This window comes from Eublepharis macularius, chromosome 4 (assembly GCF_028583425.1).
Source record: "Eublepharis macularius isolate TG4126 chromosome 4, MPM_Emac_v1.0, whole genome shotgun sequence".
NCBI lineage: Eukaryota > Metazoa > Chordata > Lepidosauria > Squamata > Eublepharidae > Eublepharis > Eublepharis macularius.
Genome location: NC_072793.1, coordinates 158027759 through 158043501, shown reverse-complemented (window position 1 = coordinate 158043501; position 15743 = coordinate 158027759). Strand labels below are relative to the sequence as shown.

Below are 15743 nucleotides of genomic sequence, written 5' to 3'. Positions count from 1 at the left end.
GTTGCCTGACTGTCCAGAAACATTCAGAGGTGTACTGCCATCAAACTGGAACTAAAGTTCTAGCTGGGCTGTGAGTCCCCTGAAGACCAGCTAATTCCATCAAGAAAAATGAGGCAGGCAAGAAGGATGGGGAAAAATTTCCAAAGTTGTTCATACATTTGCAGAACAGATAACTTACTCTGTCCCACACTGGCAGTCCACAGGGCTGTGATTATTCCTGTTCTTTATATTAGGAGCGCTTTTGTTTCACAAATCCATGCAGCGATTGTACTACAAACTTCAGAAATTAATTGATCTCCATTCAGTCTCCCACAGCAATTTGTTTCAACAGGACCCAAGTCCTGAAATCTGAAGAATAAAGGTGGAAGCATTTGTCAAAAGGTAGAAATCTAGCCAGTAGCTCATTTGTGATATCTGTTGAAAACTGGGATATTGGGATGAAATTTGAAATACATGTTCAGAACACAATTTTACATTTACATTTCAACATCTGTGCCCATGGGTGTGTGTGTGTGCGTGCGTGTACACATAAGAATATTATAATGAAATGCTTTGCCTTAAAGATGAAAGTTGAGACTGAAAGTTGTGCATGTTCAGGACACACCTCTATATGAAAATCAAGCACCAGCTAGATCTATGCACTGATCTTCAAAAGAAAGCCAGGAAAGCGTTTTTTTTAAACTTTGGAATTCTTTTATCTTCCATGAGCTCTGAAAGATCACAGTGAAACTTCTTCTTGAGCTGAGTATTTTCCTAGATTTTGCGAAGAGTGAATATCTGACTAGGACAGAGGAATGAGGGTTAGCATAGGATCTGAAGAGTTCTGGAATTTTAAATTATTACTGAATATTCCTATATTGAGATCCTTAATCTTTTGTGAAATAGATATGAATGAGCCATTTTCCAATTTACAGCCCAAACATGAAACTAATATTATTTATACTGCAGTGTGAGCCAGCCCAACTTCTGACCTGCAACCCCAGAGGTAGGGTTGCCAAAAATTTTCTCCAAAAATTACAACTGATTTCCAGATGTCCAGATGACAAGAGATCTGTTTCCCTGGAGAACATGGCTGCCTTTGAGGGTGGACTCTATGGCATTATACCCCCTGTGGCCCTTCCCCTCCCCAAACCCCACACTCTTCAAGGTCCACCCCACATCTTCAGGAATCACCCTGCCCAAAGCTGATGTTCCTACTGAAAGGACACCACACACTCTTTGCTCCTCATGCTTGTCAGTGCAATCTGCCATGTCATATTACAACATGCTATATACATGTGTTTGTACAGCTTGATATTCTAAGGACATGGCTGACTGGTTAGCTGAATTTGCTACCAGCCATTACAAGGAGCAGGGAAAAGGAGGTGAAGAATTTCAGTAGGCCTGCTATGACCCTTACTTCTCTTGGGTAGGCTTTGCCTTTAATCTTTCCCTTACACCCTCTGGGTAGATTGCTGCCACCAGGAATATTATATTCCAAGATATTTTATTTAAATTTTCCCTTTGGTAACATGCCTGTGTCAGGCTCCTTCGTGGTTCTATGTGGCCCTGAGGATAGGAATGGGATATAGCAATGACAGCCACTCTGGGATATAACAAAACAAACTTTTATTTTTTCAAGAAGCGTATCGGTTTCATAAAAGTAGTTCTTGGCTCTTAAAGTTACTTCATTTAAACTCATTCACACAGATCTCTTCTAAGGTTTCACACACAGTTAGCCTCTTTCTCTGACTCATTATTTCTCACAGACGTGCTTAAGGTTACTCAGGCAGCACACAGCTAGCCTGCCTTCTCTTGACTCAATGTTTTCTCTCCACTCTCAGTCTAAACTGCATTCACTCAGCCCACCCTCTCAGTCATCAACCAATCATATCACTCACTCATCCCTCTCCTTCACCCACTCTTCACCTATCTCACACCAAGCATTTAAAGATACATGCACACATTTACTTGAAATCATTACAAGGCCCATCAAAGAATAGTAGCAAGCCTGATGTGTGGTGGGTCACCCACTGAGGAATAAGGCTCTAAAGAGTAGGACAAGATACCCACAGTTTGTCATCTAAGGGGGAGCCATCGATCCAGGTCCACTTCTTTTCAGGGAATGTGGCTTCTAGGCCAATCCAGAGCAGCTGTGCCCCATCAGTGATGCTTTGTATAAAAGCCTGTAAGAACATAATTGGTCTGTCAATGCAGCGCTGCGATTTTTAGCTTTCTATTTCAGGTAACCATAGAAGGGATTCTACATGGCAGTCTTCTGTCTCACTGAGTCCTCCTGATTCCTGATCACAACTCTGTGTTGAGGCTAAGTTTACCAGACATAAACTGCAACCATTACACAGAAGTAAAGTTCCACTGAAAGAATTGAGATATCAATATGCAATTATTGTAAACTGACAATCTATATGCCATTTACTATCCATGCCTGGCAGCCCACCAAACATTTTATAAACCTTTTAGCTTATATACCTTCCTAGGACATGAAAAAGTAAGAGTTGCATCATCTTAAAGATCTTTCAATCACTATTAAGTCAGGTACGTTGACACATTTTATATATTGTAGTCAGCAATTATAAGCCAGCAATTGTAGTTGGGTTTGTAAGTAATAGATCTCCCCTGCTCCAAACATCTATCTTTCACATGTTTGCTTATACTTACCACTTCCTCCTGATTCTGTATCACCACCATATGAGAGAGTTTGGCTGTGCAGTCTTCCTTCCCCTTGTGCCAAGTTCGTCTTTCTTTGGAGACCCAATAGCACTTGTTCTCATGAAGGGACCAATTCTGAGGACACAGTCTACAACTCGAATTCTCTGGAATAATAAATGAAACCTTAAAAGAGTGTCTGGATCAGTTCCTAATGTTGGATTATCTTTTGGCAACAGTAGGTGCATTATTGATTGACAATTCTGCTATTATCAATAAATAGGGTTGTCATGTTTCCCTGGCAACCAGCAGTAGGGTGATGGGCAAGAGTGTGTGGGTACTTACCTTTCACCCTCTCTCATGCTAGAGCATGTGTGTACTCATGCACAGGGCACAGTGACCCAAATGCAGTGTTTTTGCACAACAATGTTGCTTCCAGTTTAACCAGAAGTGACACCAGTACATCCCATGCATGAACATTTGCTGGGGCTGCCTGCCAATGGCAGGTGATCTCCAGGTGGCCTGACTCCTGCCTTATCTCCCGTGATTGGCAAGCAGAGACACAAATTGCTGGGAGTTTGCCTGCCATCGTCAGGCACCTGGCAGCCCTATCAGCACATGAGATGAGCTTATTTCACATAACAGCTACTTAGATGGGAGAGAGAGGTGTATGAAGGGACAGTGGAACACTGAGAAAACTGGTAACTCTCCCACAGGAACAGTTATTGAATATTAATTGACTGCTGTAACTGGGTTGGACCTACTTGAAACATCAGTTTTATTAACCTGATCCATGCCCATCTTTGTTCGTTTGTGAAATTTTTAATGGCACTGCTATGTTTTCCAGAAGTGAAAGATTTCATGGACATGGGGCTCATTTTCAGGCAATAGCCTTTTCTGAGAATCTTGGCAATCTCAGCTTTGAGTTTTTTTTTGGGGGGGGGGGGAGGTCATTAGAAACATTTTTGTGTGCGTAGCTTGTGTACAGCAAGCAGATATAATTTCATACAGAAATGTATTACCAAAGATGTGCCAGTTTTTCCCAAGTTTGATTCCACAATATGCCACACTTCATGGGTTTTACTGGCACTTTGTATCCAAGTTCAGATGGTATTATCATGTTAAATTTTATGTTTTTATGTATTTTGTAACTTACTGTATCTTCAGGAGACTGGAAAAATAACTGTAATAGTTAAGATAAATGCATACGGTTAAATACTTTTGGGGTTATGTTGTATTTGTTGTGATCATCCTTTCAGACATTTTCTACAACCAGGAGGTTCTAGATACCATAGGTAAAGGTAGTCTCCTCTGCAAGCACCGAGCCATTACTGACCCATGGGGGGACGTTGCACCACGACTTTCTTTGGCAGATTTTTTACGGGGTGGTTTGCCATTGCCTTCCCCAGTCATCTACACTTTATCTCCAGGAAACTGGGTACTCATTTTACCGACCTCTGAAGGATGGAAGGCTGAGTCAACCTTGAGCCGGCTACCTGAACCCGGCTTCTGCTGGGATCAAACTCAGGTCGTGAGAAGAGCTTGGGCTGCAGTACTGCCGCTTACCACTCTGCACCATGGTATCTCTTCTTCTGGATACCATATATTTAATTTAAAGCCTTGCCATTTTCACCAGAGACCTAGTTCATATAATACATAGAGGAACTGTAGTAGCATGTGTCTTTAACGCTTATTATTGAAAGACAATACCTGAAATTACCTGTTATTTTGCTGTCCCGTGGCTTGCACATAAACTTCCGCAAGTGAGACACAAAGTTCTCCAGGCTGGACTTATTATGCGTTCCATTGTTGGGCTGCCAGGAGATACTGGCTTTCATCAGAATATCTGCAGATTGTCTTATCTGGAAAACTTCAAATCAGAATGTCTTTAGGTGATCCGCAACGTGAAGAAATGGGGGCATGCATTCAAATCCCATTAAAAAACAAACTGTAAAGGCAACTATGGAGTTGCCTCTAAATAGTTCAGATGACTGGCACAAGGTGTTAGTTATTTTTTTATCCCATCATATCCTTAATCTCATTTACAATATCCTTCTTAAATATTACACAATGTACAAGTCTACCATATATGCTTAAAACTTGCCTCTTGTATATTGTAACTTCCATACCTATTAAGCATCTTCATATACATTCTTAATATCAGTAGATATATACCACTAACATCATATTTGATAGAATTTTGGTATTGTTAAGTACCACTGTGTACTTTGCCCCTGTTGTCTTTGCCAGATATTTTCACAATAATTTTAATACATAATTCTTTGACTCAGTATATGTTCTGTATGCTATATGTTTAATAAGAATAAGGTGATCAAAATTATGTAAAAAGAAATCTATACTTTATCAAAAATCAAACTCCAGTCTCTACTCATAAATACTAACTCTAATGCTTTTAAATCCTTTCTTGAACTTCATTGTATATAATAAATCTGATTTCTGTAAAAATATTAATCAATTGATTTACAGGATCTATGCACTTCTCATATATAAAAGTGCCTCATCCTTGTAGCTCTGGCAATTCTTATTATGCAACACTAAAATAATATGTGTCTGATGCTTTAATGATGGCACTCCACATGTCATTCTTCTTTCATCCAGATCATTGTTATACACAGGAAGAATATTCTTGACAAAAAGGGTGGCCAGCCCAAGGCTAGCAACCAGGTAGAGACTTATACTAGGGCTGACAATCTTCAAATGGTGCCTGGAGACCTCCCAAAATTATAACGGGTCTCCGGACTACAGAGACCAATTTGCCTGGAGAAAATGGCTGCTTTGGAGGGTGGACTCTAAGGCATTATACCCTTCTGAGGTCCCTCCCCTCCCCAAACCCTCCCCTCTCCAGACCGCACCCTCAAAATCTCCAGGAATCTTCCAACCTGGAGCTGGCAACCCTAACATACAAGGGGAGTCCTTGTCAGTGATGCAGTGCTGTAGTTGGCGATGCAACGATATCACTTCCAGTGCAATCCAGACATGATATCACTGCATTCCCAGCAAGTCTTTAGCAGTCAACTCAATGGTTTAACCATCCCATTTTGGATGAATGCTAGAATCACCCAACACGATGCTGTTATTTCCAGACCACATCGGAAATGACATCATGGAGTCAGGCAATACTGATTGCCCTCCCCCTGGTCCCTGGATATTTTTCTCCAGCTGCTCAGGTAAGAAGCTATTGATGGAAGGTGTGTAGGGTGTGTTCTTCTGCTGAAGCAGGAGACCTATTGATAAATTCTGCTAGGTATCAGTGCTTCCCACTCCATCATTTGTTGGATACTGTAGTCCATCTGTGCGATGGGCCCGTATATTCTAAAATCTCACAGAAATCTTCCCAAGACTCCACAACTCCATTGAGAAAAACTTTCCTTCTGTCTTTCATGTATTAAACTTCAAAGACCCAGAATTAGTTTAATGGCATGTGGAGGGGCTTGCTGCAAAACTGCACAAAGAGATTTGTGCCACTGGAATTAAATTCAGCACAATCTCAGTTTCTATATATACAGCAACACTCATCCCCAATTCAGTTCAGGGCATGTGGAGAGAGAAGGAGTTTAAACCCTTGATTCCTCTGCAGTTTTTCAAATTGAAATTGACCCCCTTCCCCACCCCAACACACAGTTATTAGCAGTTTAAATTTTCAAAGTAACATGTTTATGGTTCAAATAGGAGATACAAGTGGCTGTGGTTGCCTTTCAAAGATGAGAAAGACATTGCAATAAAAGACCACTTTATCTTCATGAGGAGCCACACGTGTGCAAACAGAGGGTGCACACATGGTTCTTGATCCAATTCACATCCAATCGTATAACTCCAAACAAATCATCAGGGAGAACATCCATTACCACTTCAGAGGGGTGGGGCAGGGGGCTGAATTTACGTCCTTTTTCTTCCCGTGCCCTCTGAACCAACTACCACTATCTTCAGTGACCTCACGGAGGCCATGTCAAGGAGTTCCAGACCCCTGGGGCCCAGCCCAGCTCAGGGGAAGGGACACAGGCTGCCTGGAAGGTCCTGTTGCAAATAGCAAACCAAGTAAGCTGCCACCAGCTCCCCAGTCTATCCCTAGGCTAAGGAGTTAGGGAGCAAAGCTCCAGAACCTATTAGGGAATTTAGCCAAAGCAAAGTCTACCTTGCAAGGATAAACTTACAGGCAGAGTTCACAGCAAAAGAATAGTTGTTTGGTAGGTGGATCTCAAGCACACATAGGGTGAGTTCAACAAAGGTTTTATAGCAGTGAGGCTTCAGAGTCTTAATAACCCACACAAGATAAAAATATAAAGGTTTATTAATTCCAGGTGCAGGGTTATCACACACGAGACAAAAAGTGAGTACAAACAAACAAAAACCTACAGCAGTAAGCTCTACATACCACAGTAAATTCTTAGGAGGCAAAGCAAGTTGGTTTCTCAGTTGTAGCAAGCAAAAGTCCCACAAAACAGCAAGGCAAAAGATGGAGCTTCGGTCCTTCTCAACAAATAGAGCCAGAAACAAAGTAAAAGAGCATAGGCAGAGGTCTAAGGTAGACACTCAACATAAGCTTCTCCATGTTGGTTAACAACCGGTTTATATTGGTTCAAGCTGGAACCAAAGTGAGGCAGGCCTAACCACACCCGCTCCTAACCTGACCACATCACCTGACAAGTACACAAAGGGACATGTGGAAGGTCTGCAGCTCTTGGCACACGACCCCAAACTACAGGTGTGAAGTTAATTACCAATTAGCTAGTAAGAACAGCTTATCTTGACTCAAGGACAGAGCATACATAACTTACTGCTAGCAAAAGTGAAAAGCCTCTCCAAAAGGGGGGAGGGAATTTCTCCAGCCAAGGAAGCCTCCAACCTAGCTCTCAAAAGGGCTTCCTATACTCTTAAACATTTTTTCTTTACACCTTCCCCCTAGATAAATGAAATTACTGGGTAGAGTCCCAAATTTCAGAGCCAAAACACACGTTAAGAAAAACCTAGGTTCAGCACGTGTTCTCTTACCTCAAGGTTTGCTGGGATCTGTAGGCGTCCTGGAAGCTTAAAGTTTAGCATTTACAGAGCAGCAAAAAGGGAAAGGGAAATACAGGCGCCTGTATTTTAAGCTTTAAGCTTCCAGGACGCCTTTAAGCTTCCAGGACGCTTACAGATCCTTTAAGCTTCCAGGACTTTAAGCTTCCAGGACCCCTACAGATCTTTAAGCTTCCAGGACTCCTACAGATCCCGGCAAACCTTGAGGTAAGAGAACACGTGCTGAACCTAGGTTTTTCTTAACGTGTGTTTTGGCTCTCATTTAAACAAAAAACAAAAGAAAAAATGTTAGAGGGTGCAATTTACAACAATACCCGTGTCCCTAAGCACATAACAGGACACATATGGGCAAAAAAACCCCCCCGCAAACAATAAAATATGCATTCAAGAAATTAAAAACAGCCTGTAGGAGATTCAAGAACAATATTAGTTACAGTGAGCAAAACAGGGCAGCAACTGGTACATTAAAGACAATTGCAGAAAGGAAAAAAAAATGGTTGCAACTTTAAACTGCATTTGGTGGATTGCATTTGATGTACACAGGCAACCCATTGCAAGTTCCAGTCACAAGCTGGCAGGTAAGATGAGGAACAAATGTATTACACTCTTTTCTTTCAGGATGGCTAACAAAAGTAGGTTTCTCTAAGACAGCATAAAGTTGATGTTTCAAAGTAGACTCTGACACAAGGCTGTCTTGGCTTTCTGCATCTTTACAGTCAACCCAGGAAGGGTCAGATCCAGTATTCTTTAAGGCAAACATCTCCAGATGTTTCTTCACAAAGTCGCCATGAGGTAACTTAGATGGTTCAGCATGGCAAGGTGACAAATTAACAGCTGCAACAACACTTCGGCTAGAGCAATTCAAGCCGTTTAGCTCGGACAAATTAGCTGAGTCAGGAGGACAATTTGCTATAGCAACAGTTTGTTTAGAAACTGACTCAGTTGCAGGCACATTGGCAATATCTTTCTCTCTGCACTGGCAAGGACAAAAATTAGCTTTTAAGGCTTTACCTGAGTCAAGTTGGTTTAAAGGAACCTCATACAGTCCGCAGACTCTGATAGAATTCATACATATTCTAGGCCCACATTCCATTTGAGCCCAATTAGTTGGTTTTGAGTCCATAGCAGCAACATTTCCAGATGGAGCAAAAGCTAAAACTTGAGCAGGTTGAAGCACAGCTGCTTCTCCTTTCCAGTTCTCTATCTGGAGGTCAGTGTTTGTTGTCTGTAAAGTTCTTACAACAGGTGGACTTATCTTTTTCTGTTCTTTAGCTTTCAACAATTCACACTCAGCAACAGGTCTCGGTTCTTTACTCAGTCTCTCAGCCACAGTGGGGGAGGTCGTCTCTTCAGCCGGGGAAACAATGTCAGTACTGGCCGGCTTAGAATTTTCTCCCTGTCTGTGGAGTCTCATTCTTTGGGCAGTCTCTGCTGCCTGTTCTAAGGTATCAAGGTCTCGGTCCTGCACTAATGCAGCCAGATCTTCTGGTAGTAGTTCAAAAAACTGCTCTTTCAAAATAAGTTCTTTCAGCTGCACAAAAGTTTTAACTCCTTCTGCAGCAAGCCAGCGATCCAAATTCTGGGCGAGTTTGGCAGCAGTTAGATAATAGTTCTCTTGATTGCACTCCACTCTCCTAAACGCCCTTCTGTAGCTTTCAGAGCAGAGGGCAAATCTCTGCAATGCCAAAGTTTTAAATACCTCAAAGTTCCCAAGGGCTCTAGGTGGCAAACTTCCCAACAGGTCAGCTAGTGCTCCAGTAACTTGGGAATGAAGAATCAACATATAGTAACGAGGTGGAACACCCAAATCTTGACAAGTCTGCTCATACAAAGAAAAGAAAGCAATAACATCTTGGCCATCTCTGTAAACTGGGAATAAGCGCCTGTCAAATTCCCAAGGCAATAAATCCCGAGGTTTAGTATGCTGGAATGAGGAAGCGTCTCTGTCGGTCCGTCTCCTAGGACTCACAGCTCTTTCCTCTTTTTTGAATCCAACAGAATGCTGCTGTCGGCTCTTCAGCTGCACAGTATCATCAGGCAGAGCAAAGTTCACATTCTTAGCAAAACATGTTCTTGGATGAACAGGTGGAACACGTTGGCTATCTGCTCTTGAAGCTTCCAACATCCTCTGTGACAAAAAGTCAACTTTCTTTTCAAGTGCTTTAATGTCCTTCAAAATACAGACCACTGTTCTGGCAGTTAGTAATGTACTGTCAGCTAGGATTTCACTAGTTGCCTTTACTTTGGAGGTTTCCAGATCTCTATTTTCTCTAAACAAATCTGTCTGCTCGTCTAGCCACTGTTGCTCCTCAAACTGCATAGACTCATCAGTAGTTGCAACAGGGATAAACTGACAGTTTGCTCTCCAATCATCTGGTTCTCCAACACAGTCAACAGTTTGAAAGGTCTCAACTGAGGAAGTGTCTCTGTTAGTCCAACTCCTAGGACTTTCAGCTCTTTGGTCTTCCTCCTTTTCCACTGACCAGAATTCCACATTACGCCGTCTCCTGGGCTGCCAAGTATCATATTCAAGCTCACTTCCACAAACATCACTCTGGTCATTACCTCTGAGGTTTCTGCAACGCGCACTCCCAGCGACATGCCATTCACCTCTTGGGCTGATACGGCTCCACATTCGCTCTTTCTCAGAGTTGCACGGAAATACATCCTCAGGGTCAAAGAATCGTGTTCTTGAACGAACAGCAGGCAAATATCTCTTATCTTTCCTCTGGCGCTCTGATCTCAAGGTTCGGTCTGGCACAGGGAAACGAGGTCTGTACTTTTTCCACAAAACTTGGTCTGGCTCTCCAACAACATCTATAGTGAAAAAGCTTTCATCCTCATTCTTGACACAGGGGTTACGGCTTTTTCCTCCTGCAGCCATTTTTCAAATGCCTAACTGCACTAGTCAAAAATAACAAACACTCACACGAGTCTCATGAATAACCACTGCACATGCAAAGCAGGCAATTGACTCTGGAGTCTCAAAGGTCCAACTCTGACCCGCAAGTCAGTAATTAGACAAAACCCACACCGCTGCCAACCATGTCAAGGAGTTCCAGACCCCTGGGGCCCAGCCCAGCTCAGGGGAAGGGACACAGGCTGCCTGGAAAGTCCTGTTGCAAATAGCAAACCAAGTAAGCTGCCACCAGCTCCCCAGTCTATCCCTAGGCTAAGGAGTTAGGGAGCAAAGCTCCAGAACCTATTAGGGAATTTAGCCAAAGCAAAGTCTACCTTGCAAGGATAAACTTACAGGCAGAGTTCACAGCAAAAGAATAGTTGTTTGGTAGGTGGATCTCAAGCACACATAGGGTGATTTCAACAAAGGTTTTATAGCAATGAGGCTTCAGAGTCTTAATAACCCACACACGATAAAAATATAAAGGTTTATTAATTCCAGGTGCAGGGTTATCACACACGAGACAAAAAGTGAGTACAAACAAACAAAAACCTACAGCAGTAAGCTCTACATACCACAGTAAATTCTTAGGAGGCAAAGCAAGTTGGTTTCTCAGTTGTAGCAAGCAAAAGTCCCACAAAACAGCAAGGCAAAAGATGGAGCTTCGGTCCTTCTCAACAAATAGAGCCAGAAACAAAGTAAAAGAGCATAGGCAGAGGTCTAAGGTAGACACTCAACATAAGCTTCTCCATGTTGGTTAACAACCGGTTTATATTGGTTCAAGCTGGAACCAAAGTGAGGCAGGCCTAACCACACCCGCTCCTAACCTGACCACATCACCTGACAAGTACACAAAGGGACATGTGGAAGGTCTGCAGCTCTTGGCACACGACCCCAAACTACAGGTGTGAAGTTAATTACCAATTAGCTAGTAAGAACAGCTTATCTTGACTCAAGGACAGAGCATACATAACTTACTGCTAGCAAAAGTGAAAAGCCTCTCCAAAAGGGGGGAGGGAATTTCTCCAGCCAAGGAAGCCTCCAACCTAGCTCTCAAAAGGGCTTCCTATACTCTTAAACATTTTTTCTTTACAGGCCATATCCACCTGTGTTCAAATGGACTGCTTCTGTGGCTTTACCTAGCTGGTATTTAACAATGATCGGTTGGTTACAATTATTTCATTTATTTATTCCATTTTCTTCTCCAATGAGGACCCAAAGTGGCTTATAGCATTTCCCCCTTCTCCATTCTGTCCTTACAACAACCTTGTGAGGTAGATTAGGATGAGAATGTATGACTGGCTCATTGTCATCTAGCAAGCATTCACGGCAGAGAGGGAATTCCTATTCTGACCGTCTAACCACTACACCATCTGGTTCTCAGTGTTAGAATGTTATCGCCCTTTCTTTCTCAATCTGTACAATCAACATGGCTACAATTTCTGATCCATTTTAAAAACTTAGCATTTTCAAGCTACTACTATCCAAGTACTAACTGTTCAATGTGTGGTTTTTAGGATTACTTACCCCAAATAGCCAGCACTACCACGGCTCCTATTAAGAGGACAATTATGGTGCGTCCAGCTGCTACCCTGAGCTGATGGCAACAGGAATATCTAGGTTGAGTATCTACAAAAGCCAGATATGAAAACAGAGTTCCATGATACAAAGCTTCTTATGTTGACCATGAATCAAGTACCCTTGATTCATAAAATAGCAACCGTTTTCATACTTTAATTGAAGGAACAGAGTCATCTACTCAAAGCTCTTGTCCTCCACCCATTGGCCAGTCTAAAGATAATCAATACATCCAGCCAACCATGTGCCACAAGCAGAGAATAGGTGTATTAGAGAACATTGCCTACAAAGCAAATAATTTCATATGATTCAAGAAAGCGAACCGATTAACCAGGGAAAGGTAAGCGTCTTCCTTTTAATTTCATTAAACTTAATTGCGTAATGGCAACAGTCAGAAAAGTTTTCCCTCCTCTGGTAGACATGGCAACCATAAAAACAAACTGACTTGGCAGCAATGTAGACATACAGCATCACCTCTATTGCAGACAAGAGACTCCCATCCCCCAAATGTCAGAGTACCTAAATGAGAACAACCTCTAGCTGATAGAGAACAATCTCTTATATACCTTGGATCTGGGATGGAAGGTTGGGTTTTCCATGCTCTTTCCTTGGCTTGAAGTTAAGTGCCATGTAGCCTTCCTCATCTTCCATTTGTCAAGATACTCTTGAGGTTGATTCCTCTACAAATTAAATCCCCCCTTAATGGGAAAAAGACTGAGAGAAGCTCTGCTCATCAAACTCAGGTCTGTGTGAGAAGCAACACTGACCACTTCTCAGAGGCAAAGAAGAGAACCGCACAGGAAACAGGGCTTCTCTGAATACTTGGCCACTTCTCAGCACCTCTGCTAAATGCTTCATGCTTGAAGTTTGCCACACTTCTGTTTCCAAAAATTACACTGAGGAATAGCAAAGGTCAAGTGTATATATTCAGGGAGGAACAGGTCTTTCCCCAAACACCAGCTGCCCATCTTCCATTAGCTGGAGATGCCAAGGATGGTACTGGGGGCCTTCTGCATTCAAAGCAAATGCTCTCTATCACTGAGTACAGCTTTTCACCTGAAGAAGAGGCTGAGAGAAGCCCTGATAAAGATCTGGAAGGGGAGGCAGACAGACTTTGCCCAGCAACAGGAAAAGAGATCGCCTGTTCCAGCATGTTTCATGCCGCCTAAGAAGTCATCAACTTGAAGAAATGTTTGAACATTGGGGAATCACGTGTTTAAAGAGGCCTCCACGGGTAAACAGATACAAGGAAATAGGATAAGAATCCCCTGTGAAAAACAATAATTCACATCTGTTCAGTATAAATACAATAGTTTATAAAGTGCAAAAGTGCTCCATTGTGAAATCTAATAAATACCCATTCAAAAATAACAATAAATGCTATACATCACTACATCACATAAACATCTCTTGGCACACACTAGTTAATAAATACATCCAATGACACAGTTATGGAACTACAAGTCCCTCATACCATCCAGAGGGGTGAAAAAGTGTTGTTAAGTGTTTTATCTAATCCAACCACCTGCTTGGCATATGTCCTTGAAAAGGCAGCATTGTGTGCCGCTGTTGTAAATGACTGTCAGATGTAAACTTAGTCTCCTTCTACTTGTGAGCTGTGATCCTTCTCCCTTTCCCAATGATGGAAGCCATGTGGATGTATCATTGATTAGATTTCACCAGGGGTCATTTCGTAGAAAAAGAGCTGGAGGAACTCATTAGCATAAGTCATTAGCATAACCTATTAGCATATGTCATACCCCTTGCCATCACCGGAAGTGTATCATTAGCATTACTGATTTGCATATGTCACACACCCTGGAATCACCTATCCTGGCTGTTTTGGAGCAAATCCTGGCCATTCAGGGCTGAAAGTGAGCCCAGAATGGCAAAAAGGGCTGAAAATGGCCAAAAAGGGGCCCAAAATGGTCAAGATCGGGCCACTGCTGAGTGGGAGAGTGATCCATCACCTGTCAGAGGCCCGATCCGGGCCATTTCATCCCCAATCCAGGCTGAAATAGGCCCCAAATGGCTGAGAGTCAGGTGGGCGGGGCCACCTGACATGTGACCTCTTTAGTGAACTGCTGGAACTGCGTTCCTGCACGTTCCCCCTCGAAATGAGCCCTGGATTTCACAATTGAGCACTTTCGCACAACTATTTATTGTATTTATACTGAACAGATGTGAATTATTGTTTTTCAGGGGAAATTCTTATCCTATTTCCTTGTATCTGAACACTGGGGAAGACAGTAGCAAGGCCCACATTCCCTTCCCCATCTTCACACATTCCTAGTTCCTTTTATTATGCTACTTGTCCCTTTAAGCTTTTCAGTAATATTACTGCAAAAAGAAACAACACACAAATCTTTCACACCATTCCTTTGGTCACTTACTTCGCTCTTCATGCGTCTACCTCCTTCCTCTTTCAACACTTCATAGTACTTATTTTCCAACCTCAGAGACAATAGTCTTACTCACACATCATTCAGCAAATCCCCACCCCATGCACACTAATTCTTGCAACTGATATCTCAAAAAATAAACAAACTTTGTGCAGATTATTGAAAGATGTAATCTCAGCTCTGCTTTCATAATTACTAACCACATGATGATATGACAGGCATTGGCACAAATAACGACTAGACATATTCATGGATGGTAGGTTTGTCAGAGGCTAGTAGCTGGCATTGTCAGGAATTGAACCAGATTTAAGGCAAAAACATACTGTTGATCAGCAGGTGCAGGGAAGAGCACAGAGAGGCAGCTTTCCTCCTCCCAGCTTTGTTGTAATAGGCCATTTAAGCAAAACATTTTCTCAACCTTATTCACTCATTTTCAGCTGTTAAAAATGATAGTGAAAGGTTCCCTGTTTCAGGACTCCTTAACCCAACTACTCCTCCTGCTGGGTGCATGAAGGGTGCTTTGTCTTTCTGCAGTCAAAGTCAAAAAATTGTGATGAACTTGGTTTGACAAAAGAACTTGGTTTGACAAAAGATGGGAGGTCTACAGGGAAAACACCAGACTGCAACAGTGACTGCAAAGTTGCCAGGATTCTCAATAACAACTATATAAATGAGCAATAGATGCAGAGGAGTTAGCCGTGTTAGTCTGTGGTAGCAAAATCAAAAAGAGTCCAGTAGCACCTTTAAGACTAACCAATTTTATTGTAGCATAAGCTTTTGAGAATCAAGTTCTCTTCGTCAGATGCATGGTACAGAAACTGGTCACTGCAATTAGGGGGGGAGAGAGGGAGGTTGCACCCTCCCTCTCTCCCCCCTAATTGCATCTTCTCTCTCCTCCCCTCCTCTTCTATATTTGACCAGTTTCTGTACCATGCATCTGACGAAGAGAACTTGATTCTCGAAAGTTTATGCTACAATAAAATTGGTTAGTATTAAAGGTGCTACTAGACTCTTTTTGATAAATGAGCAATGGCAGTCCTTGAAAAAATAGGTAACCTGCATAGGATCTTGATCTAAGAAATTATTCTTTCAACTTCAAGTCAAGGGAGACTAAAATCTGCAAGAACAGCCCCAAGGCGACATCTGGACAAATTGATTCCTTTATCTGTTTTTGAGTTGGT

At 42.2% G+C, this 15743-nt stretch overlaps 1 protein-coding gene across 1 annotated transcript; it reads right to left on the bottom strand.

The window, feature by feature from the left end:
• Positions 1-224: 224 nt before the first annotated feature.
• On the bottom strand, positions 225-10350 carry LOC129327715 (killer cell lectin-like receptor subfamily F member 1). The gene is made up of 5 exons (XM_054976470.1): positions 10249-10350; positions 4357-4508; positions 2659-2803; positions 2053-2165; positions 225-348 (listed from the first exon to the last, which is right to left on the bottom strand). The coding sequence occupies exons 1-5, from the start codon at positions 10348-10350 to the stop codon at positions 225-227; spliced, it is 636 nt and encodes a 211-aa protein (XP_054832445.1).
• Between the last annotated feature and the right edge of the window lie 5393 nt (positions 10351-15743).

What these genes read in the sequence shown, in the direction of transcription:
- LOC129327715 (XM_054976470.1), bottom strand. Translation starts at nt 10,350, where the DNA reads ATGTATTTCCGTGCAACTCTGAGAAAGAGCGAATGTGGAGCCGTATCA. An exon ending in AAAATAACAGGTAATTTCAG is followed by an intron (nt 2,804 to 4,356) that starts GTATTGTCTTTC and finishes AGAGAATTCGAG; the next exon opens with TTGTAGACTGTGTCCTCAGA. An exon ending in TACAGAATCAGGAGGAAGTG is followed by an intron (nt 2,166 to 2,658) that starts GTAAGTATAAGC and finishes ATGTTCTTACAG; the next exon opens with GCTTTTATACAAAGCATCAC.